This window comes from Xyrauchen texanus, chromosome 7 (genome assembly GCF_025860055.1).
Source record: "Xyrauchen texanus isolate HMW12.3.18 chromosome 7, RBS_HiC_50CHRs, whole genome shotgun sequence".
Taxonomy (NCBI): Eukaryota; Metazoa; Chordata; class Actinopteri; order Cypriniformes; family Catostomidae; genus Xyrauchen; species Xyrauchen texanus.
Genome location: NC_068282.1, coordinates 13,593,290 through 13,619,721, shown reverse-complemented (window position 1 = coordinate 13,619,721; position 26,432 = coordinate 13,593,290). Strand labels below are relative to the sequence as shown.

At 37.1% G+C, this 26,432-nt stretch overlaps 1 protein-coding gene across 1 annotated transcript in view; it reads left to right on the top strand.

The window, feature by feature from the left end:
* The window catches only part of LOC127646225 (SLIT-ROBO Rho GTPase-activating protein 3), a 161,303-nt gene that overhangs the window by 117,458 nt on the left and 17,413 nt on the right, over positions 1-26,432 (top strand). The window contains exons 9-18 of the mRNA XM_052129728.1: positions 704-901; positions 4,583-4,667; positions 9,179-9,206; positions 10,925-11,027; positions 15,429-15,489; positions 16,154-16,231; positions 16,600-16,734; positions 18,342-18,447; positions 22,582-22,809; positions 25,264-25,337. Coding sequence (XP_051985688.1) covers positions 704-901; positions 4,583-4,667; positions 9,179-9,206; positions 10,925-11,027; positions 15,429-15,489; positions 16,154-16,231; positions 16,600-16,734; positions 18,342-18,447; positions 22,582-22,809; positions 25,264-25,337 — 1,096 coding nt within the window. The remainder of the gene's footprint in view (positions 1-703; positions 902-4,582; positions 4,668-9,178; positions 9,207-10,924; positions 11,028-15,428; positions 15,490-16,153; positions 16,232-16,599; positions 16,735-18,341; positions 18,448-22,581; positions 22,810-25,263; positions 25,338-26,432) is intronic.

The following is a 26,432-nucleotide window of genomic DNA, read 5'->3' as shown; positions in this document are numbered from 1 at the left end:
GGGCTTAAATATATAAAAATGAAACCTACATGTTGTTGTTGTTGTTGCAGACATTAACCTGATACACTTTAACAATTGTTCGCTCCTTCAGTCTTTTGTGTACACAAATAATTTTATTTAGATGTTAAAATGTTTTTTTATTCACAAATTATTTGTAAGCTCATATCGTGGGTATATCCAAAAGGCATGTACCTGTTATTGCAAAAATGTTATTATAAACATTAAGTACTTTTTTTAATAACTACAGAATACATAGAAGATTTTATTTGGAAGTATTAGAACCATTTTTAGAATCCCAAAATATACTCCAAAGTTCAGTGTTCTAAATGTAATTTACAGTCACCCCAAAATGTATTTGAACACCCCAAAATGTAGGAATTTGTTTAAAACCAAATGGCATCTGCAAACAAATAATGGCTAGACCTTTCTTTTGACCCAACTTCACTTTGTCTAAGCCATTTTTGTATGAAGTCAGTTGCCCTCAAATTAAATGTATAGATTCTCCAGTAAATTTTACAGCCAGAAAGTGTCCAAATATTTTTGTCCAATTTTTGGGAAGTATATCTATTGTTTTATAATTTAAAACTCAGCAATGTCTTCAATGTCCAAAATGTAAAGTTATACTCTTCTTATATAACTTCTATTCCAAAGTTCCTACTGGTCTCTTTTTCAGCTTACTGAGTCCCTGCTATGCTTTAATTAGGTACGCAAGACCCTGGATGCCACCATGCAGACCTTGCAAGACATGCTGACAGTGGAGGACTTTGATGTGTCAGATGCCTTCCAGCACAGCCGATCCACTGAGTCCATTAAATCTGTGGCTTCCGAGAGCTATATGAGCAAGTTAAACATTGCGAAGAGGAGAGCCAATCAGCAGGAGACGGAAGTCTTCTACTTTACTGTGAGTGGCCTCATTTCCTCAGGCCACGAGGACTGAAACGGCATGCATAGTTGTTCAGTTTTCAGCCATTGCAAAATTCTTCCATTGCCATTACTTTTATTTCAACTTCAAGTCTCCCAGTCATAAAAACCTTGACATATTAGGGGATTTTAAAATTGTGTTTTCCAGGCCTGGAAAAGTTATGGAAATGTTGGTAATGAATATAATTGTTTTTCTAGTTAAGCTCTGCTCTAAAAATATTTTGTCGCAAGCCAACATTATGTCAGATTTGTGAGAGAATCATTGTTGATAGATTCTTTGAAGTTCTTTTTTTTTTTCAAAATCAGAATGATTATTCAAAAAATTAATTGGTTTACAGAAATAACAAATAGCTAGAAACACAAGTTCAAATTGTTCAAAAAGGTGTATTTTTTTTTAAAATATCTAAAATTAGAAGAACAATATTTTTCATTTTCATAAATATCTTACAGCAATGACAAAATAGTGTGGACAGCTTTGAAACTGATAAAAAATATTCAAAACTACCTTAAAATTAACCTACCTTTTTCCTCTGTGGGAACAGAAATTTTGTTTTTAAACATTTATATTTTACAGTGAGGGTGGGAATTTTTTACTGAAATAGTTTTGCATTCCCTTGCAATAAATTGACCATGGTTTTACTAAAATAACCATATTTTAACCTTGATATTCATGGTAAAACTCTAGTACTAATATAGGAAAACAAAAACTATGGTAATACAAAATAATTATTTTGTGGTTATTTTGGTTTTACTACAAATACCATGGTATCTTTATTAAAACTATAGTAACCACAAGATTAACCATGGTTAATCTATAGTAAAACCATGGTTAATATATAGATACAGTATACTGTATTAAAACCATTATAAGGTTACATTTGTTAACATTAGTAAATGCATTAGGTGTCGAGTTATCTGAAATTTTCAAGTTTCAACTCGAAAGTAGGGCTGAGCAATAAGTAAAAAATATTTTAGCGATAACTGCATTATAAAAATATTGCGATATCCAATTACATCGTCAACCCCTCTGCCGAGGGTTGATCTTTATTGTTTATTTTATTTTTTTATTTAATTTTTTTGCTTTATTGATTTTGCTTTAAAAAATGTATTTGTTTATTGAAACACAAAAAATATAAAAGACACTTCTAAATTCAAATTGCACTTTAAACTAAATGAAAAAAGTAATAAAATATTGAAGTGACAAAAAAATCTTATTTAACCACCTCCCTAAATCCAAATATTTACCATCTCCAATGGCTCCATTTGCATCACGTTGGAATCCGCAAAGCATGCCAAGGAAATAAAGCTAATTAACTCACAGCACCTCCCGATATGATCAGAGATCATTTTCAGCATTCTTATAGACTATAAGAATAGTCTTATAGACTGTTCTTATAGATTCTTGCAAACAGTTTTCAGAATCAGACGAATGAAACAGAGAAAAAAGAGTGAAAACCCTTTACATGCGCATGTTCCATGAGACAGGCTCGTCCTGCGTGCCACTAAACAAACAGCGAATCAGACACAAGCATCGAAGGCTTTTCTTTTGTCTGTTCTTAAAAATGTAATAAAGTGTGTTTCTTCAAGCGCATGTCTTTTTGACTAACGGCATTTCTTGTCATGTCTCACTGTAAGACATATCACCCACCTGTTGCGGGTAGATGAGCAAAATTCCCCACAGTGAAATACATTTTTATGGAATGATATTCCGGACATTATTCAAAAGGAATTGCAAATTGTATTTGCAATTGCGTTTTCAATTTGTGGACGCATAAAATGTGACATAATCCAAACGCAATTGCAAATCGCGCATTACCGTTTGCATTTTCGTTTAAGCGAACACACAGTGACTGCCAAATTTCAAATGGAAAAGCAAAGTCCGTTTGCAACTGTGTTTCCCATATCTTACGAGTTTTGGCCCTGTCATATTTAAATAGCAATTTCAATTACCACGTCTGCTTTTTCACTTTCTCAGCGTCGCGTATGTAGCCAGACAAAACTCAAATGGAATACTAATTCCCTTAGTATTTCCATTTCCGATGCCTTACACGGAAACCTGTCAATCAGGGTCAAGGGTGGGATTATGCTATGGGGCGTGTTTGTCTTGGGAAGTGACGTCACTCACAGTCGACGGTCAAGAGGTGATGCCCTGAACAGACGCCGGTTTATCAAATCAAATCAAATCAAATCAAATCACTTTATTGTCACACTACCATGTACACAAGTGCAACAGTAGGTGAAATTCTTGTGTGCAGTTCCGAGCAACATAGCAGTCATGACAGTGACGAGACATATACCAATTACAGTAAACAACATACTTACCAGACACAATTTACAAATCAATTGTACACATACTTACACAACACAATAATTATATACAATGTACAGTAAACAATACACACAATATACAATACAATAAGTAGGAGTATATGAAATATATATATATATATATCGAAGTGGTGTCCTGTGTCCATTAGTGATCCAGCCACGGGCCCATCCATAAAAACTTGGACAAATCTGTCTTCAGGTATTTCTTTGCCCAGTCTTGATGCTTCAACTTGTGAATATATTCAATGGTGGTCGTGTTTCAGCCTTCTTGACCTTGGCCATTTCTCTAAGCACTTGAGTTTGCAGTTCTGGAATATGGTAGCATTGGAGGATAATAGGTTCCTGGTTGCTTCACGTTTAATTCTTCTCAAGTCTTTTGCAGTTAATTTGCGCCTTTTCTTCTCCATGCATTTTTTGCACCCCAGTTGACTATTCACAACAAAACGTTTGATTGTCCGGTGGTCACGCCTCAATAGTTTAGATATTTCAAGAGTGTTGCATCCATCTGAAAGGGATTTTACAATATTTTACTTTTCAATATCAGTTAAATCTCTTTTTTTGAGGTAATGAAGCTGTCTAATAATTATGGACACCTTGCAAAACTATTGTGAGGGAATGCAAAACCTATTGCGAGGGCATGCAAAACTATTTCAGAAACAAATTCTCACCCTGTCCTCTAAGAGGCTCCATAATATTTCAGTTTTCTTAAATGTAATATATATTTTTAATTAAATAATTATTTCTGGTCTGAGAACAGGTGGTTTTACGGCTAGAGAGTCATAATGTAAGGTCATAATTACAATTAAATAAAGAGAAAATAAAACAAAATTGTACCTTTGTGTTAAGAACAATATAGTGATTATCTCTGGCTAAAGTCAAAGTGGAAATTTAGCTTTTTTCAAAACTAATTGAAGGTAGAATAGTGGGGAATGTTTCGTCCCATATTTCAAGATATATTCAATACCATGTAACTTTTTTTAAGATACCTGTGAGGTTGCAGTCCTCAGGATCTTTAAAACTATCAGAAGATCTTTTAATACCTGGTTCTCATCATTGGTCTTCCTGTGTACACTGATATGAAAAACTTCTCAGCCTGTCCTATATATCTGTCCAAACTCAGTCATCAGGCACGAAACGGCAAAACATTGGTGACAAGGCCCATGCCTTGCCAATAAGACGGAAATTAAATTCTCCTATTGGAACAGATTGAATTTGCACTGTGCAAAGTACATCAAAATCTGTTCTTTGTTCCCCATAGTAGACATCACTCCCCTGTTTTAGTCACATCCTATTAAAATCTTTAGCTCACTGACGCCTTCATCTGTGTCCACAGAAATTCAAGGAGTACCTGAACGGCAGTAACCTCATCATTAAGCTGCAGGCCAAGCATGATTTGCTGAAGCAGACTCTGGGGGAAGGTGAGCTGTCTGTTTATTAAATAAGTTTCCCTCTGCACTCTGGAAATGCGATGCGTCAGCATTGCCAGCATCTAGCATAAAGCTAATTGCAACTTTAGTCACTGTTGGATACAAATGTTCAAATGTGGCAATTGTTTTGCCACACTGCCAGAGTAAATACCAGTGCCAGTTGGAGACCTCAGTATCGAAAGGGAAATTAAAGTTTAAAACAATAGTTTTTAGCGAATGGCCAGACTGGTTCAAGCTGACAGAAAGGCTATAGTAACTCAGATAACCACTCTGTACAATTGCAGTGAGCAGAATAGCATCACAGAATGCACAACATGTTGAACCTTGAGGCGAATAGGCTACATCAGCAGAAGGCCACTTTGGAAACTTTATTAAGTTCCTAATTTTTTATGTTCCTAATAAAGTGTTCAGTGAGTGTATATGGTAATACTTTACAATTATGTTCTATTCATTTACTTTAGTTAATGCATTATGTATGAACTACAGTAACAATGAACAATTACTTTTTTCTGAAATAATTAATATTGGTTCATGTTTACTGTAACAGGATAAAGGGGAAGGAAGAGGCGAGAACTGGCTTGACAATATAAATAATAATTTAATTATAAATTTAAACGTAAAGGCAAAACATTAACACATACAGGGCAGCTGCCTGTAGCTCTCTCTCTCCTGAACTGTTGCCTCCGGAGAATTGCCTTTATCCCTCTTGTTGGCTTGATTAGCTTAATTAGGGGCCGGGCGAAGCCCCCCTCCTTGCCACACTCCTCCCTACTTTCCTTCAGGCTGGGGAGCAACCGGCATGACGTACATCCCCCGTTCCTTTCCAGGTTTTCCCCGCTTTCTTAGACCTGGGAAGGAGACAAGGGAGGGGAAAAAAAAAGAGAGGGAAAAGGCCAACACGGAGCGACAGCGGAGAGAGAGAGAGAGAGAGAGAGAGAGAGAAAAAAACTTACTTGCCGGTTCTCTGATATGCCGTAGCCTGGTCCTCGGTCACCCCTCCACCCTCTAGCAGATGACAGCCACTCCTTAGAGGCAGTCCTCCGGCCCCTGGCAGACGGAACGCCCTACATCGTTTTGGTAGATGGTAGGGGTCTCCTCTGCCCCTGGCTGCGGTTCACCCACTCCAGGCGATCGGCAGTGAGCCCCTCCCCACTCGCTGATGGCGGCCTTCTTTTTGACCCCTACGTGTTTTAGCGGCCGGTAGCAGCCCAACCTCCCCTCGCGGTCATAAGTCGTTCCTCCTCCGTCCCCCGGTGGATGGCCGAAATTGCTTCTTTGGGGTGGATGGTAGTGGCGAGGACTCTGGGTTTCAGCACCAATGTAACAGGGTAAAGGGGAAAGGAAGAGGCGAGAACCTGACAAAGCATCAAAGTAATATTTAATTAAACAAAAATACACAAACATAAATGCAAACAGATCAGCTGCCTGTAGGTCCCTCTCTCCCGAAATGCTGCCTCCGGCAACCTTTTTCCCTCTCCTACACTTGATTAGCCTGATTAAGGGCTGGGCGTGCGTCATCACGGCCCGGGCCCACCCTCCTCCTGGCCACGTTTACTTATAAAAATACTATTGTTCAATGATTGTTCATGTTAGTTCATAATGCATTAACTAATGTTAATGTATACTACCTTTAAAGTCAAACATTTATTAGTATAAATTAACATAAAAAAAGTAATAAGAGCTGTAAAGGTATTGTTCATTTTCACAGTTTTTAACTAATTTCCAATTAAATAAGTAAACCCAGTTACTTTTGTTTTGATTGAGGATGTAAGGAAGGAACTTGGAAGAGATGTGATGTGATCTAACTATCCGCCAAGCATGGGCTAAGTTTGGAATAACATACTACCATTTCTGCAGTTTACTGTATACATTAGATAAGGCAGAAATAGTAAGAGTAGTATGGTAGTATACTAATACAAACAGATGTTTATATTGAGCTGAGTTATGTGAATTCCCTCCACAAGCACTCATCACATTTCACCAAGAAAATTATTCCCTCTTCAAAATGTTAACTAAGACAACTTTATAGCTCAAATATTAAACATTTTAACCGAAAAAATCAGCTGAATGCTTTGACAAAAATAGAAGCTTCATATTTCTGCTTTTAAACCTTCTGGTACTCTTGCACCATAGACTTCTATTGTAATTGCAATACAGTACACACATTTTTCTTTGTTTAAACAAAATGAGATACAAGTCGAAATTATTGTCTGTTGTAATGTAAGACACAGAAGTGGCCCATAGATATTAACCATTAATATTAATTTCAGTGTTGACCATGTTTTTGTCAAATCATAATAGAGATGCAGCTTTCATGGCCACATCTCCCATAAGACCTCTTGTCACTTCGAGTACAGGCAGTACACTCCCAATCAATCAGCTAGTGGCACCAGAGGGGGTATTTCAGCAGCTGCCTGTACGGTTGCTCATAATCTAATGACGGCACGCTGCGTGATGCCCCAGCTGAGTCCAGACATCCACATACATGATCCCTGACCAGTCTGTGTGCTCAATTACACTTCACCTCACTGGCTGGGTTAATACCAGACATGCACTACTAGCCATTTGGACTCTTAAAGGGATAGTACACCCAAAAAGGCAGAATGTCAGCTATATTCGCCATTCGTTGCATTGTATGGAAAAAAAGATGCAATGAAAGTGAATGGTGACTGAGGCTAACAATCTGCCTAACATCTCCTTTTGTGGTCCATGGAAGAAAGAAAGTACAGGTTTTGAACAATATGAGGGTGAGCAAATTATCACATAATGTAAATTTTTGGTTGAACTGTCCCTTTGAGAGAACCAAGGTGTGTGTGCTTGTTGGCCACATTTGGTTGCAGCAAGTTCAGCTCATGTTTTTTATTATCCACCTAATTGATCCTAGATCCATTATACCAATTAGCTAGGCACATCTAATTCTATCCATTGTTGTTATCAAGGTTTGCCATATTGCGAGCCACCTGGCTTAAACGCATACACTTATGGACATTTACATTGATAATGTAGTGCAATAAACTCCAGGGATCTGCATAATCAAGGTTGAAACCCATGTTAAAAAAAACAAAACAGCTTAAACCAGCCTACGCTAATTAGTTGGTCTCCCAGCCTGGTCAGGCTGATCTGAATGCTGAGGTATTTTTCAGCTGGTCAGGTTGGGAGACCAGCTAGATCATCTTAAACCAGTTAAAACCAGAAAACCAGCTTAGTCTTGTATAAACTTAGTCTGTTTTATATATATTTATATCAGGGAACCAGATGCTCCCAAAACACTTGACTTCTATCTAAACATTTTAAAGTAATCTTTGGAAAGGATTCTGAATCTTTTTTTAAACCCTCATCTGGCAGGACAAAAGTCTTTTGAGTTTTTGGAATGATTTTGGACGACATTGCAAAGACACACGGGAAGCACTCCATTTGATATGCAGATTTCGTGAAATTAAATTATTTGAGGGCCCACTTCACATCTCTGAAGTAGCCATGTAGAAACATTAGTGGTTCCACGTCATTGCGTGGCGATTCAGAATTGGAAGAAGAACTCATTCTGCATTATGTGTAGATATGAGCACGTGCTCTTGAGAGGTGTAATTTTGGGGTGCTTGGACAGGATGGCCAAGTGCAGTAATCATAAAGTCATAAAGTCAGGGATTTTAATCTAACCCTAAGTATTGACTTCAAGGCATAACTTCTGCTGCATTTGTTACATGAAGAAAAGAAACATCCCATAGACTTGCATTGAAGGAGGGACCCAAGCCATGTAGGGGTGGGCACTTTTGACATAGGCCAGTTAACAACCACCTGGACAACCCTAGCAACCGCTCAGAACACCTTAGCAACCGCATGGCAATGCTCTGGCAACCAACCATAAACAGCACCTTAGTATGGTGGTGGCAAGTTTTGCACAAACAATTACTACCCACATTTTCTAAAGAAAATACAAACATCTATTTTATATTGAAAATAGAAATTTGGCAATTTTGAAATTTTGGTAGTTAAATTTTTTTTGCATTGCCCAGTCTCACTATCTGCATTTTTGTGCGTGTTCTGGTTTGAGGGTGTGTATATTTTCTATTGTTTACATTGTGGCGATACCAGGGAACTCTTTTCAGTGCACTGGACATTGGGACAAAGAGCTTAGTGAGCCGGCATAGACATTGCTCAGTGTCACCAGTGTGAAACGAATCCCTCCTTACACACCCACTCTCACACACCCTCATACACACACACACACACACACACACACACACTCATTTAGGCCCCTTTAGTTCCCTTCTCAGTCATCCGTCTGACACCCCACAGGGCCTTTTCCGAGGTTTCTACGGTGACCAGTGCTCCTCTTTGTCCCAAGCGCAGTGCTGTTGCCCACCCATTCATCTCCCTTCAATAGTGCTGGCCACTCTCACTATAGCGCTCAGTGCGGTCTGACTGAGCTTAAGAACAGAGTGCATGAGATCATAGTAATAATGACATATCTGACTCCTCCCTTTTTTCTCTTTCATTTTCAGGAGAAAGAGCCGAATGTGGAACTACAAGGTAAGAGAGTTCAGATGATGATTCATTTCCCCCTTTTCATGAAAACCAGAAAGATATTACTCTTAGCGGCTTTAACCATGATGAATCAAAAATTTTGGGTCAGGGTTATGGCTCAAGTCAAAGGTCAAAAGTTGATACACAATAACAAAAATTGCTTTTATTTATCAAAAAATTTCACTAAGACCCTATGAAATCAAAATAGGACATTTTGTGGATTTTAGTCCATGTGTATTAGCTTTGAGGCCAGATATACTTGAGTAATGAAACAGCTATGTGTATTTTAGCAGATAAAAGCATTTAAAATGTGCTGTCTTTTTCTTGGGAAAATTGACCAAAAATATTGAAGACTCCTCTTGCACTCAGGGACATATAAAAATGTTTTCCAATAAAATGCTCCCTAGTTAAGAATTCTACCTGCCTTTGGCATAGTAAAAGCAAGCAGTAAATCATGGGTTTTGGCTGTGACATAAACTGAAGGCTATTGGCTTTTTTAAGTTTCAATAGGAAACATGTCAGGAAAGTATACACATCAAGCTGTTTCATGCAGTCTTCAAAGAAAATGTTGCATTTTCTTTCCCAATTATACTGTACCTCTCATGCATATCCATTAAAAAAATAAAAATAAGATAAAGATTCAGTGGATAGCATGTGATAGATTGCAATTGTAAAAGCAGGTAACATTTTTGTTCTAGAAATGAAACCATATTTGTGTCATTTTTAGGCTTAAATGTAATCATTATATGTCCGTTTACTGCGAGGTAAAAATAAAATCCCCTAAAAACCAATAACAAGCCAGGATAAAAGCAGTAGAGTCGGCAGCCAACAGAGATATAATGCAGCGGTCAAAGGTGGATTTGTCCTCAAGCTATCACTGGCAAGGGCTAAACTCATGCTGGGTGTCCAGAGTGTCCTCAGACAGTCAGAATGCTGAGAACAGAGCCTGCCTGATAAACAGATGCAGACCTTCATCTGTATATGTGAACCTGTAACAACCTTACAGTTGGAGGACACCAACCAATGTTACAATATTCATATGCCCTTTACTTAAAATATATGAGGATAGAAACATACTTTACCGAAGTTTGCAAACACAGATGCAAATTCTTGGCAAATATAATTTAGGATGAACAATAGTGTAAAGTGGTTATTTATTTGCTCCAGATATTTTATGCACACATATAATTCTTGGCTCAGGATTGTTTTATTTGTATATGCACAAATATGGCATTTAATTCCACTGAAAACATCCAACCGGCTCCTCTATCTCAGTTAATGTTAAATCTCACAGCAAATATAAACAACAGCTTACAACCAAAGTGCAGAGTCATGTCATATTTGACTTTGATTGCATTTACCGATCTGTCAAAACCGCAATTATGTTCCATAGCTAAATGTTTGAGTAAGGGGCCTGTTTGGCATCCTTTAGGGAATATAACACTCCCTGCAGTTGTTATCGGTTAATTTGAGGTCAAAAGCATTAGGATGCAATTCTGATCTTTTTAAACATAAAACACAACAATTAATGCCTGTTGCATATATAAACCCCATATAATTGTCTGTTTCCTCTGCTGAGACATAAGTTAGCATAGATTGTCTTGATATCTTTATGAAATACAGGTTTGGAATGTATAGATTTAAGGTCTGTGGTATAATACAATGTAATATCATGGGGTGTTGTGTGTGTATTTGTGTTCCTCCTAACTATCTTCATTCCTCAGACCCCCAACCCTTCCCCCGAAACCACAGAAATTGCGGAAACCAAGACCTCGCTCCATCTATACCCATAAGCTGTTTAATGGCAATATGGAGAGTTTCATTAAGGTACCCACTGACCGTGGCACTAATTGTGCCCCCTAGTGGGCTGGATGGATGGCTGTCACAAGCTCTGTCTATCTATTCTGGCCACTTACTCATTTGCTCAAACCCTCTGTTTGCTCCTGTAAATTTCACCCTGCCTTTCGCCAGATGGCAATGATGCAGATAATAAGGGTGGCAAAAGTGGTATTAGAACTGAACAGGGACCATTAGGTTTTAAGGAACTGCAGTAAGTTGAAATGATTTATGCAATTAAGTGGTCGATTACCACTTAAACTTTCAGACCATCTAACATAAAAAAAACATAAATGGAGCGCAACAGTAGAGTTCTGGAATTAAAAATCCCTTTCATTTTCTCCATAAAAAAAATATAAGTTTTAACAATAACATATAAACTTTCAAGACTACTTTTCAATACTATAAGCTCTGAGATTGTTTAGTAATTATATGCTTCTGTAGATAGTCGATATCCTCCTGAGACCCAGCAATACATTTTTTATTTAAGTTTCTTATAGCCCACACATGCAACAGTAGTAAATATTGGGGTATCTTAAGAGGACTCCCTGGGCTTTTCAGAGATACCAAATTTTTGGGAGTTTGGCCATGACAACTTTTTCTCCTTCGTCTATAGAAATGTATGGCATTACAATTAAGCGCATCAAATCAAATACGAATACATTATTATAATTATTTTCAAAAACAATTATTTTTATATGCCTTTATGCACCAAACACTATATTGATGTTTTAAAAAGTTATACTGTAAAACCTGTTTTTGCTGGGTCTCAGAAGTCTGTAGTAAGATGACATCATAATAACTTGGGTTGTAAAACAATGGACCCTTTTCACATATCCATTTTGGAGAGCGGAAGTAGATGCAAAGCATGGTAAACTTGAATGGTGGTGAATGGGAGACAACAGCAAATTGAATTTTTGCTTACCCGTTTGCTCCAACAGCAAAAGAAAAAAAACTATTACACTTTCACAGCTTTGCAAAAGATACAAATGTAGAGTGCTGGATAACAGCAGTAAGAAGCGAGAAATAGGCCAAATTTTATCTCATTTAGCAGCCTCATCACAGCTATGGTAACTGATTTTTTTTAAACTTATTCCATGGTAATATTATGCAAAGTAAAATGTTACACTAAATATTTTAAAAATTGGAAATATAAAAATGTTTTCTACATGTACGTTGCTAAAGAAGATGGAAATGCGTCATAACAGGGCTGTGAAAAGGATCAATGAGATCTTTATAATGAGATCCATATATGAAAATACATATAAATATCAGTTCCAACTTTGAATCTATATTATAAAAATGATATGTCAGTTTTTTCAAAGCTATGTGTTTTTAGTTTTTTTGGTGGGCATAAATTGAATGGAATGATGATTGAGAAATATACCTCAAAAGCTAATTTTTGTACACTCATTGCAACGTGATTGTTTTATTTAATTAATGACATTTTAACCAAGGACAAGTTGATTTAATTCAAGAAATACTTATTTTGAAAAATCAGTAACAATATACTGTAAATGTTATTGTTACTTTTACTTGATCAAAATCAGCAAAAATTTGATAGAAAAAAGACGTTTTTTTTTTTTTTTCAGAAGAGCACCAAAACTTTCATCAAGAGGCAGTAGATCTCAAATACATTGTATACAATGGGATTGTTCAGCCAAGTATTCATCATGTGAATGATGTAGAGCAGGGGTTTTCAGAGTCTTAAACAGTAAGCCCCCCCTCTGACAAAATGTACAAGACCACATAAATAATAAATAAGATATGCTAAATGTCAAAAATATCTTTCTTCCCTTAAAAATAGCAGTACATTCTAGCCTCATTTGGCAATATGTCATACACTGGTGTGTGATTAATGGCTATAAATGTTTTTATGAATAATATGAAACCGTATTCTGCATTATTTTTTATATTAAACAAAAACATGTTTGCAATGGAATAACTTATGGACAATGGAATTACTTATGGACACATCGTGATGGATGAACAGAGGCAGAGCTATATGGCTTTATAATTGACATGTTTTGAATGTGCACACACACTCATAGAGCTGCGTTCAGTTTTGTGCGAGATCGAAGAAAATCAGTGTGCGAGCGAGAGATTGCACTCGCGGAACCGGTACATGGATGTGCTCTCGCATGATATGCATTCGTTCACAACATTAGTATTATAAAGCTATAAAGCTCTATTAAGGTGGACTATGATCCATTAAGCTATTCATTTTCATTTAATAATCTTGACCAGTGGTTGGCAAACATTTTGACACGGAGTACCATTTTTTATTTTACTTGTCAATGACAGTTTGGAAAATGACAAATAACTGTTTTTACCACCATGGCATTAAAAAACATATCTGAAGATAAATATTTTTGAAATATATTATCTTTTGAATACAATGTCCCCAAAAATGGAATCACATTTATAATTTGCAAGATAGGATTTATGCCTTATGTATCCCATCGAAGTGCTTTACAGATATAAATTCATAAATATATCATATTAACCATCCTGCCATGAGTTTTTCAGCTAAAAGTCCTGTGGAGGAGATTATAGGTTTTCGGTCACACATTTAGTCATGCTGTCATGCAACTTTTGGCCATGTGTTGTGTTTTCACACACAGGATCAAAGATTTAGTCACTGAGTTAAAGATCAGATTATTGGCTGAATGTAATAAACATATGTTTCCCTGAGAGAGGTGACCTTGCTACTAAATCCGTTGTGACAACGTGATATACAGTAGGCCAAGGTATATATTAGGCCTAATCTATGAATTAAGAATGTGGATATAGCCTAAACATAAAATCAGACAACCCAAACAAGACTGATATACAAAGCACAAAAAAAAAATAGCTGTACGGTCCAGAAATGAGACAGGTTTGAAAACCGTGGATGTTAAGGCTTTGGAAAATCATGTATCGTGATTGGCATGGCTGATTGGCATCATGTATATGATATGCATGGCTTTATGGGGTTAATAGCCAAATTAGCAGTGTATAACTACACTACCCATAATACATGGAAAGAGATCCACCAATAGAAAAGTCGATATTGTCATCAAAGCAAAATATGTGGCTAATGCTTAGCAGTGACCACCATCTACCATGAAGTCTATAGCTGAGTATTGTTTACTACAAATATATTGTTTTTATACTTCTAGTCCACAACTATAAGTCATGACTGCCTTTTTTCATTTGATTACACAATTTGCAATACTTCATTGGATAAGTAGTTCTTTCCTTCAAAACATTTTTCAAATAGTTTCAATGGTTCATGGCTTAAAACAATGTACTGAAGACAATTTTTAAAGCCCTATGAAGAAAATGAATGGGAAAATACTTTTGGAACCAAGGCGGGTGAAAATGTGAGTCTGTCACTGTTGCGCTCTGTAGCAGAGAAAAATTTACGAAAGGATATCTGTAACAAGGGGTTAAAATGGGCAAGGAGGAGGCGGGAACCAGCTGAACAGTCAAAATAATGTTTAATGAAAACTTAAAAAGACAAACAAACAAATACACACACGGCAGCTGCTTGTGTGTCTCTCTATCTCCTGAACTGCCGCATCCGGCTCGGCCTTATCCCTCTCCTTGGCTGATTAGCCCATGTGCACTCACAGCCCAGCCCCACCCTCCTCCTTGTCACACTATCGTGCCCTCTTATGCCTTCCTTTACTGCATCTTAAGCCATTCCAGCATCCTCCCTAATGCTACCTTACTCAGTCACCACGGCGACACTGTCATCTCCATGGCAATTCTGTCGTCCCTCCCTCTCTAACATTAATTCTCTTACCTCTTTCACTCCTCTTGCTGTCCTAGGGGAAGACGGAATGCTCGTACCCGCAATCAGGTACTTTACAATAGGGACAAGCATGAACTGCCTCTTTCTGTTAGATAACACTGAATGTCATGTCATTGCCTCTTTCCCTAAGCACTACACAAATTCTAACATGCTTTATGTAGTGACCTTGTATAAGTTTCAGCACTTATTCAGCATTTATAGTCTTACTAGCAGCCTTGGCTGAAGCTTTAAACATTTTTCATATTGTAATATACTATTTAGGACAGACATGCTTAATGATTTGCTTTATTCTTTACTAAAACTACAAAAAGGTTATTGTACTTGAGTTTTGTGGATATATTCTTTGTTTTGAATGCATTTAGGAAAGTTATTTTTTTTTTCCTGTTAATTAAAGGTGCACAAAGTCTTACACCTTAAGTAATGAATGGTACTTTTGACAAATACATTTATAATGATGTAAACCTAAAATGATGCATGACTGCAGTGCACATTTCACAGTGATGATATTCACATGTTACATACTGTACACCCATAATGCAAACTGGGAACTGCTCTTAAACTGTTGCCATCTTTTAATGCTTGTTGTCTTTCAGGATTCAGGTCAACCCATTCCTCTGGTTGTGGAGAGCTGTGTTCGATACATAAATCTATATGGTAAGCGGTTCACTGAAAGGTCACTAATTGATTTAAGCTAAACATGCTGACTCAGTAGCTACTGGAAACCATTAGCAAGCTCTCCAAAAGCAACACAAGGTCTTACATTCAGAGAACACACTGAGTTTTAGTGGTCCTGTGACACTTTCCAAATAGTTCCTTATAAAGTTCATCTGTCAGGGTAAAGCTGAAGTCAGTGAATTTAGGGAATGACATCAGTTTGGCTGCTAATTGTGTTGTGGATTTATGATATTGTTCATGACCTGCTAGTTTTAAGACTATAGATTTTTATGGATGTAAAGGCAGAAAACAATAATGCTGTAACTGCTTAATTCTCTTTACTGGCACAATGATTGCTTACAGGGTTCAACTTAATCTAACCGATAAGTATAGCATTCATATTATTGCTTTGAGATCACAGGTGTTTGCTTGCCTTTCCCAAGGATCTAATGAAATCTGAGAAAATAATTGGAACCGCTTTAACAAAATCCATATGTCCCAAAATAACAGGCTGAATCTGCTCAGAAAGAGAAAGAGAGACAAAAAACATATTTTCCTCCTCTGTGCATCTTGTTTTCAGATTGCCTGAAAGTCATACTGCTGAGATAATGCAATATCATGCCTTGACGAGTTTGGGCCTTACGATTTTTTTTTCCTGTGTCAGGGCTGCAGCAACAAGGCATATTCCGAGTTCCTGGATCTCAGGTGGAAGTCAACGATATAAAGAATTCATTCGAGAGAGGCTAGTCCCCTACATATGAACTATAATTATTTTTCAGTGCTTTGTTTTGGTACTTTGGTACTACAAGCTGTGAATTTGTATGTTCTGAAAATCACTGAATTTGCATTCACCATGAGCTGATTCACATCATATGGAACTAGGTAGTGGACTGAGTCATATTACTAGCCTGTAGACCCTCTCTTACTCCATTGCATGTGTTCATTACCTCTATACTTACTGTACTTCTATTTTCAAAATATATCTTTGTATATATTTCAACAATATATGATCCCACTAAAATATCCTGCAATATGACCACAACTGTTGTCCTCTGAGCTGCATTATAACAAGCTTTGCAGCAGGAACTTACAACATATCACTTTTTTCAGGTGAGGACCCACTGGTTGATGATCAGAGTGATCATGACATTAACTCAGTGGCAGGTGTTCTGAAGCTATATTTCAGAGGGCTGGAGAACCCTTTGTTCCCCAAGGAACGCTTCCTGGATCTGATCTCCACCATCAGTGAGTGTTGCATTCAGATGTAGGATAGGTCACTGAAGTGTTTAAGGCTGATTTTTTTGTAAAAAATTTTCTGGCACTTGAATTTTCCATGGATCTTGATTTATATTCTTTGCTACCTGCTGAAGTAATTTGTCAGTTTCTTGTAAGTCGCCTTTGGAAAGAAAGAGTCTGTCAAGAAAATAAAAGTAAATGTGAACAGATTGTGCTGTGATGGAGGTCATAAGACCCTACTAAAAAAAAATATCCATCTTAAAACCTGCCTAAGGTGGTTAGCTGGTTGCCCAGCCTAGGCAAGCTGGTTAGGCCTGTCTGGTTTGATGGTTTTAGAGGGATTGTGGGCACTTGTCAGCTGGTGAGGCAGGGAGACCAACTTGATGAACTGCCAGACCAGCTGAAGACCAACTTAGATAGGCTGGGAGACCACCTAATGACCAGCTTGGTCAAGATGGGAGACTAGCTAGACCAGCTGAAGATCAGCTTTACCAGGAAATGAGACCAGCTGGCCGACTAGCTAAACACCAACTTGGACAGGCTGGGAGGCCACCTAGACCACCTGAAGACCATTTTGTCCATACTTGCAAACCTGCCTGTCCACCTAAACACTACCTTGGACAGACTAGGAGACCTGCTGAAGACCAGTGTTGCAAGCCTTGAAGACCAGCTTGGTCAGGTTAGTATGCCAGCTGGCCAACCAGCTAAACCCCACCTTGGACAAACTGGGAGACTAGCTAGACCAGATAAAGACCATCTGGAGACTAGCTTGGTCAGGCTGGGAGACTAGTCAGACCAGCTGAAGACCTGCTTGGAGCCCAGCTGGCTGACCAGCTAAACACAACCTTGGATAGGCTTGGAGACCAGCTGGCTGACCAACTAAATGCCAACTTGGACAGATTGGGGGACCTGCTAGACCTTATGACGACAACTTTGGCAATCCTGGAAGAGCAGATGAAAGCCAGCTGAAGACCTGCTTGGCAGGGCTACGTGCCCAAATGCCCAACCAGCTTAACACCACCTTGGACAGGTTTGTAGATCAGCTGGCTGACCAGCTGAAGACCACCTTGGACAGACTGGGAGACCAGCTAGACCAGATGAAGATGAGATTGGCAAGCCTGGAAGACCATCTGAAGACCACTGTGGACAGGCTTGGAGACCAGCTGGTTGACAAGCTGAATCCCAGTTTAGCCTGGCTGGAAGACCAGCTGGCTAACCAGCTAAACACCACCTTGGACAAGCCAGGAGACCAGCTGGAGACCAGTGTCGCCAGGCTGGCAGAACAGCAGGCTAACCAGCTAAACACCACCTTGGACTGGCTGGGAGGCCACCTAGACAAGCTGAAGACCAGCTTGGCCAGCCTGGGAGACCATTTTGACCAGCTGAATATCAGCTTGACCAGGCTGGCAGACCAGTTGGCAAACTGGCTAAACACCAGCTTTGTTATACTGGGAGAGCAGTTAAACCATCTGTTACCAGAGGATATGTTTTTTTTTCTTTTTTTTTTTAGTAGGGTAAATATTGACTACTGGATGATTTTGTAATGCTGATAATTTTGGTGCTCTATTGCTTAAATATTGCATAAACTTTTTTTTTTTTTTGGTTGCTTGTTTCAGAGCTTGAATCATCTGCAGAAAGAGCCCACCACGTACAGCAGATAATCGTCACCCTTCCTCGCACCATCATCATCGTCTTGAGATACCTGTTTGCATTTCTCAATCAGTAAGAATTATATTTCAACATCTGTTTCATAACAAAGTGGCATACTTGGAACCAGCTGATCCTTTGGCGTTGTTTACACACTCATACAATATTATAGTGGGAGTCTACCGGTAATCTGTAATTTAAGCACACTGCCTCCACAGCATACCCATCTTTAAACTGTACATTTTCTGGTACATTTCACCATTTATATTAAAAGCAGAAGTCACATACAAAGACATTCATTATATTTATGAAGAGTTATTCAACAGCCCCTACTTTTCCTGTCTAATTTATGACCACGTCTGTCAAGGAGTGTTTTAGAGGATATTTATGCCAGAGGAGAACCATCAGTCTGTACCATACTATACCTGTCTTCTTCTCCTGGCCTTTTTTTAATGTGTCCTGTGCTTACTCTCCCCCAGACCAAACAAAGAACTTGATTTCACATAAACAGTGTTTTTCTCTGGCTTGTTCCACCCTTCGTTTTGCTCTCTGTGCCTGCAGTTCTTGCAGCTATGACTCATTGGAGTTTCACTTCAGCAGCCAAGCTCTCCATTAAAAGATAATACACTGTACATGAAGATTAATTCTCTGGATCAAAGTTAAGGGTGCAAATAATAAAGTAAGCAACAGGAATAACAGGGATCTTGACAGAATTTGTGATTTTAAAACATATATCTGATATTTAACAAATTAAACACAATAACACAAACAAATTTAGGGTGGGACTTGATTTTATCCATCAGAAACTGATTGGATTGTAAAAAGTGGACATTACATACCAGAATGGAGCCAGGTATTTGAAGAAAATGGGTTTTAAGAAAGTGCATTAAGAGAGTCAATATTACATTATTCTAATTAAACCAGTGCTGTCAGTTGATTAAAATTTGTAATTGCATATTTTGAAAGTGCTGACATTTGACACTAAATACTTCTTTTCCTGTCAAAATGCATTTATTTACAACTTAGAAAACAAAACAAAACAAATTGTATCAATATAATGCTTTATTAACATTTTCCAAACTCCCCTAAATACGCAATAATACCACCATTTCAAATAACATTAAACGTTTCCCAAAGTTTAAGAGGGAGTTTGACTAATTGAAATAATGTCTCCCCATAGTATGCATATTCATTGCAATGGGCATTAAATCTCTCATCCTCCACAATATTAATTTGATGGTAGACTGTGGCTATCCCTATTGCTATAGCATTCGTCAAGCCACGTTCATGATTCGCATCAGGGCGGCAACGCCAGCGTCAACCGCTGCTTTGAACTCCATGCGAAAAGTGCTTGCAGACAAAACATCTCATTCTGCATTTTGGTGATAGTTAAGACTTGATATGCTTCTGTGGTAAGTAAAATTCTAGTTACATAGGCACATAAGTCTCATCTGGGCATGTTTTATACATCAAATACCGTAAGAGGCACTTTCTCCATCATTTTATCAATTAGAGGGAAGCACTATTGTGTGTGTTTTGTGGACTGTGCATCAGTGTAATCACTCCGGGCGGAAACATTACAAAGGTTTCACCCTTCAAAGCAATGTTTATGCTATATTAACATAAAATGCATTAATCGTGAATTCTGACAGCTCTTCGTACAGAGTCTTGAAAGTTTGGAAAATGATTGATTTTCACAGGTTTTCAAGGTTTAAAATATGCTTTAATTTTGAATATGTTCCTTGAAAATGCTTGTATTTTGAATGTGAAATAGATATTATACAGTTTTTATGTTTGTGGTGTCTAGTCAGCTCTTGCTTTGATGTCATACACACAGAAGAACTGCATGTCTCCGCTGTGGTAGATTGGTGCCAAAAAATGATACCTTCATCTCCTGTTATGATGGGCATTCCGGCTCTTTTCAGTGAGCTGGCTCGTTCGGCTCAGCTCACCAAAAAGAGCCAGCTCTTTTGGCTCCCAAACGGCTCTTTAAAAATATATGCAAGTTCTCATGTCCCATCAACTTTAAAAACAAATGTTTATATATGCTTAAATATGTGGGCCCCGCAGCTTATACAAGGCCCCCTCAACAGGGCCCTGTGACTATGAGGGGCCCCAGCTCTCTTATAGGACCATTTTGCCGTGCTGTATCTAATTAAATTTTTGAGCCACTCAAAACCTTAACCTTATAATGCAGCGTGTAAGATTCCATGCTCTTCTGGAAGTAAAAGACCTTGTAAAATAATTTCCAAAATAGCTACCATCATATTTTGATACACTCATCTTTTTATATGGAATCTTTGCTGATTTTGATTAAGTAAAATTAACAATAGGGTTTATATTGTTACTGAATTTTCAAAATGAGTAGTTATTAATTCAAGCAACGTGCTTAAAATGTAATTAAAAAACTTTAAAATATATAATTTTTTGACTTATTTCATATGTTAGGCTTTGTAAGGTTAAACTGTATTCTTTTTATAAATGGGCTGTCGAACAAAAACGTTTATTATGCTATTAATTGCTTCATTGCTGGGGGGAGTGGCCCTAAAAGAAAACTGGCCCCATGGCCCTTGCTAGTCATAATCCGCCCCATTTTAGCAGCTCGCGAACAGCCCAAACAAACTCCATCTGTCTCTGTAGTTTTCTGAGTTTGGTTTGCTATCAGTGTGCGGTAAGAATGCAAAGTGCTACAAAATCACTTTATTATCATGTAATTCTAAACATTCTCATAATAACGTGACTGGGGCACAGTAGAGGAGGAGGTGGCATTTCACCACCTTGTAAATGAGGAGCATGTTTAAAAAAACACTATGAAAGAAATTCAAATATCTTCAGTTTACCGTAAAGAAACAGTTGAGGGTTTAATAGCACAAATACTGTGTGAATGTAATGAAATAACGACAGAAATATTACTGTTGTACAACAATGAAATTATAAGTGATATTATAAATAATAATCATTCAATATTACATTACAGTAATATAATATTACAGTTTGCTTTTGAAATGGACTTCCATGTATTACGCTTTACGTTAAATAATTTAGTATAATTTGTAGGTAAATATTGTTGTTTATTCTTCGGCAATGTATTGATGTTGGTAATTTTACCAATTTTTATATGATTAACACTAATTTATATTTACGATGAATATTATTCTGCTATGAACCCATTAAGTGGAAAACATGACTTGATTATTTTAAACTTACAGAAACCCTGTTTTGCTGATAATCAGTGTTATATGAACTAAAGGCCTTGTTGATTGTGTGCCCCAGCCTGGGTGTACAATTATCCCTTACATATTTTAGCAGTCAGAAAAGCTGAAATTACTTAAAATATTAATAATAAGATACTATTCTTCAAATCAGTATGATATTTGCAGTCACATCTTATACTGGTGTGGGGGAAAACGATCCCATCACACTAAATGTATTTCTGCTGCAGATGTTCATGTTTAGAGGTGTGATTCCACATGCATCTCATATCTTGTCACTGACTAGCTTGTTTCTTTTTATTTTTTATAGCTTGTAATCAATCTTGTTTTAGCCTTTATTCAAATACCTTCGGACAAAATATCAGATGTAGAATGTTTCCTTTTATTTGAAGTAAAACACACACACGCACACGCACAAACTTTCTTTAAAAATAGCCAAATCTATTTGATATTTCTTTTAATTTTCCACATGATAATGTATAAGTAACTACAGTAACCAGGATTACCCCATGGTAATTCCTGCCCTATAGATAACCGGTGTTGCCTACTGTATCTGTGTGCTAATGCAAGACTTTGGTTGTTATCATATAAAGGATTCCAGTCTTAGCTGTCTTTGGGTTTAAAATAATTCTTGAAATTTTCATTTTTATTGATTGGGCAATGTTTGAAATCACATAGGATCCTTTTTTATTTTTGTCAATTAACAGAGTTCAAATTCAATTCAAAAGGGTAATTCAATTGCCAATCTTTTCAACTTAGTTTTAAAATAATGTATTGTTGATGCTGATCTAATATAAATAGGTAAACTGATCCACAGTTTAAGGGCAGCTACCTGAAAAGCGTGGTCGCCCCCATCTTCAGAACTGGATAATATTTATAGCTTCGAGATGCTTGAGATGATTAAGTTACCTTGAAAATGCTTGAAAAGTGCTTGGGAGTCTTCAGTGAAGACATTAATAAAAATAGACAGTTTATCTCTTTGTCTTTATCTCTCTAGCTTGTCCCAGTACAGTGATGAGAATATGATGGACCCATATAACCTGGCCATCTGTTTTGGACCCACTCTGATGCCCATCCCTGATGGTCAAGACCCCGTAGCCTGCCAGGCTCATGTTAATGAGGTTATCAAGACCATCATCATGCACAATGAGGTCATCTTCCCCAGCCCTCGTGAGCTGGATGGCCCTGTGTATGAGAAATGCATGACTGGAGGAGAGGAGTACTGGTGAGCTTTGGGCTTTAGCTGGATTTTGATGTGACTGAGGAATGTCATAATTCCTTCAATGAAGCCAAGTGTGGTTTACTTAAATGTGTTATAATGAATTCTCAACTCTAAATGAATGAGTTTAGCACTCAGGTCAGTTGAAGTCGAATACCTTAGAAAGTCTTAACACATACGAGTATCGGTACTTATAAATCTGATAAAATTATGATTGGATGCGCCACCTTCGAACCTGTTGGGAAAAAAGCCGCTATGTGAAACGTTTTCCTATCCAACCACAGAGCGGTGCCATGATGATTCTTATTGCTGCTGGACAGTTTTCTGTTCCAGTCTCCATAAGAAGCAATGTAAAAACTACTTAAATTAAATAACTACTTAATTTATTGGCTGTCATAACAACACAAAGTTGTTAATACTATCAGTATAACAAACCTCGGGCCATCGCTTTATCTCTTCTACCCACTCCTTAAACTTTGATGGGTGAGGAACTCAAAAGGTGTTCATAATTTAATACTCTCAATATCACAGTATCTGCTAAATATTTATTCCAATGTGAGTGAAAACACGTTATGAATTGTGAAACATTCAGGAAAAAGGTGGAGCATAAAGCGACAAATTCCTTTGCAATCTAATGATGTTAAATGTATCTTATTATACCTGATGATATCAAGGTTCAGATTTATTGACAAATAAAATCGCTTTACAAGCAGCACTGATATTAGCCATTCAAGCACAAAATTATATTCATATTCATCTATATTGAAAAATGGCACAAGAGGAAAGTTAATTTGCTACAGTAGTGGACATTCAGATTCACTGTATGCAAAAGTAGAACGTTTTTTTAACGAGGAAAAAACAAGCACACAAGGGTCAGCCATCTCGCTGAAATACTTACAGGGTTCCTGTAATCCTTAAAAATATCAAATAAATGCAGTTTTCCCAAATATAAGGTCATAAAAAGTCTTTAATATCTTATAAAGATGTCTTCAATTTTGAGGTGGAATCACAGGAATACTGATATGAACTAATGTGATGATCAAACTTCAAAAGAATACGATCTAATTAAATAAATGCATGCGCTGCATCCTTCAAGGTGAAAACGTGACTGTTGTATTTTTCTCCAAGCACGTGGGAGCTTGTGAGTGTTTCCAGCTGTTGCTGCGCAGTTTGCAATCATAAGACCATATTGGAAATTTATGACAAGCGATCACTAATGATCAAATGTTGACGATGATGTAGTGTTGATTAATATGACAATGTTTAATTGTTTAAATGTTTAATTTAACTTTTAATTGTTTATATTGTAATACGTTGTAGATTATTGTAGGAGTATACATTTTATTTCCATTATCTGTTTAAACAAGCAACTAGAATCAGTGAAGCGCAAACATTTCAAAATAAGAGTCCTCAGTGTATTTCAGCCTTTAAAGTTAATAGTTCTGCACTAAGAATAAAATATTTGTTATTTATTTATTTAATCTTATTTTTATATTTTATTATTTTTGTCTTGGTTATTAGTATACGTGTTGCGCTATAAACTGCATCTGGAATTTAATTTAATTTGGACCCTTGTAGCCTCTGTCTGGCCCCCTTCCCATTATAGGAAGGGAAGATTAAGAACAGTTAATATAGGCTACCCATTTTAAAAACTATTGGCAGATTAATTGCCTTTTCAACACATTATCATATCAGCTAAATCAACATCTTATTCGTATTTATTCATATAATGGTACATAAACCAATTTTAATGTGATATATACAGTATGTGGAAAACATTTCTTGAGTATTTTAAACCTTCATATAGCCTACCATGTATTGACTTATTGACATGTTGAAAGTGTGCCCCTCCCTGTTTAAGAGTCTGTGATACGTGATTTATTTTGAGATTGGGTTTGTTTTGGTATGGGGATACGGTATTAATTTTATTTGTTCAGGTCTTAAAAAAGGTCTTAAAAAGTCTTACATTTTATTTTAGAAACTCTGCAGCATCCCTGTTGTTATTGAAATGTTTTCTAATGCACATGGTTAAATTTTAATGCGCTATTATTGTTCAAAATACGAACTCCATGTTTAGGTGAGTTATGGTGATGGGTCTGAAAAGTTTGGAAACCTTTAGGTTAGGCTAATAAATTATTTTACTTGCTGTATATATTAGTACAGTAATTATAATAGCAATAAGACACTTGACGCCTTATATTATTCTGTGATTTTACTCCACTTTATGTAACAACACCCTTTAACTGTGGTAAAATCAACCTTGTGTGGCTTATTGCTTCAATATATTAATGCTGATATTGATATGAACGTGATTGATTACTGTTTGCTTGATATAACAGAACTGTAATTGCTTTTGCCTTTTCAATTCTGGCAGTATCCCATGTGCAGTTATTGTGTTTACTGTACTTAAAAACCTCTCTCTCCCTTTTTTTCTGTATATGTTTGTGTATTTTCACACAGTGACAGCCCTCACAGTGAACCAGGCACCATTGATGAAGCAGACAACGGCACCGAGCCACACACTAGCGATGACGGTACTGGCAGACAAGCAGACTTGTTTATTTATGTTTTATTTGTGCACTCATCCATTGCTTTATACATGCTCTCGGCACTCATCACTCATGGGTGGATTTGTTTAGGCTTAGGAAAAAAAAGAGAGCAAAAAATTATCAGAGACAAAAATCTGCATCATGTTAGTTTGGTGAATCAGTAGAAGTACGGTCAGATATTCATGCTAGTTTTTGGGAATAAATGGAATCCATATTACTTCCTAAAGACATACAAATATTGTTTTTGAAAGATGATATGCTGATTAGCATTCAGTGTTGTGCTCTAGCTGACCTTTCTAGCTGGTGTGTTTTGTGTTCGTGCGTGCGCATGCATGTCAAACACATAACTGAAATCAGATGTCAAAACTGGCATTGAAACATCTGGGTCACATTCAGTTTGATATAAACCGTTTCCACAGAAAATCTGTGGTAATATTGTGCACTGCCTATGTCAATTCAAGTCATATCAAGCTCTTTATTGTCATTGTACTGGTACAACAAAATAATTTTTTGTACCCCACAATGTCACATTAAATGTAAATATCTAGTGATAGAAAAATAAGAGAACTTTGGATAAAGTGATAATATACAAAGTAATAAGACATACACAAAAATACAACGAATAATAAGTCAGTGGTAAAATAAGGCAGTGCAAAATGAAGATGTTGAGAGACACGCTTGTTGCTTTCTGTTGGTATATTATAAGAGGAATCCTTGATACATACCAGATTTTAGTGTTTGGTGGATGTTATGATGGAAATCTAGCTCAACCAATTAGAGTGGCTTCCTATGTGTGCATCTTTATTGGCTAGTGGACTATGAGGAGATAAGAGGGAAGATCTTACGTAGAAACCTGGCAGCATAGAATAAAAAAGAGCCAAGTGTGCTTTTAGGTCTTAAAAATGATGTCTTATGCTTTTCTCGCTCTCTCTCTCTCTCACCCCCACACACCCAGTTAATTTCTCACATGTAAATGATAGTGTTGTCTACCAACGTTTCCGTTGCTTTATTTTTACGTAAATATCTTTCTCTGCCCTTTTTCAGCAATCTTTGTCCTACATCACTCTCTTCCCAACCTTG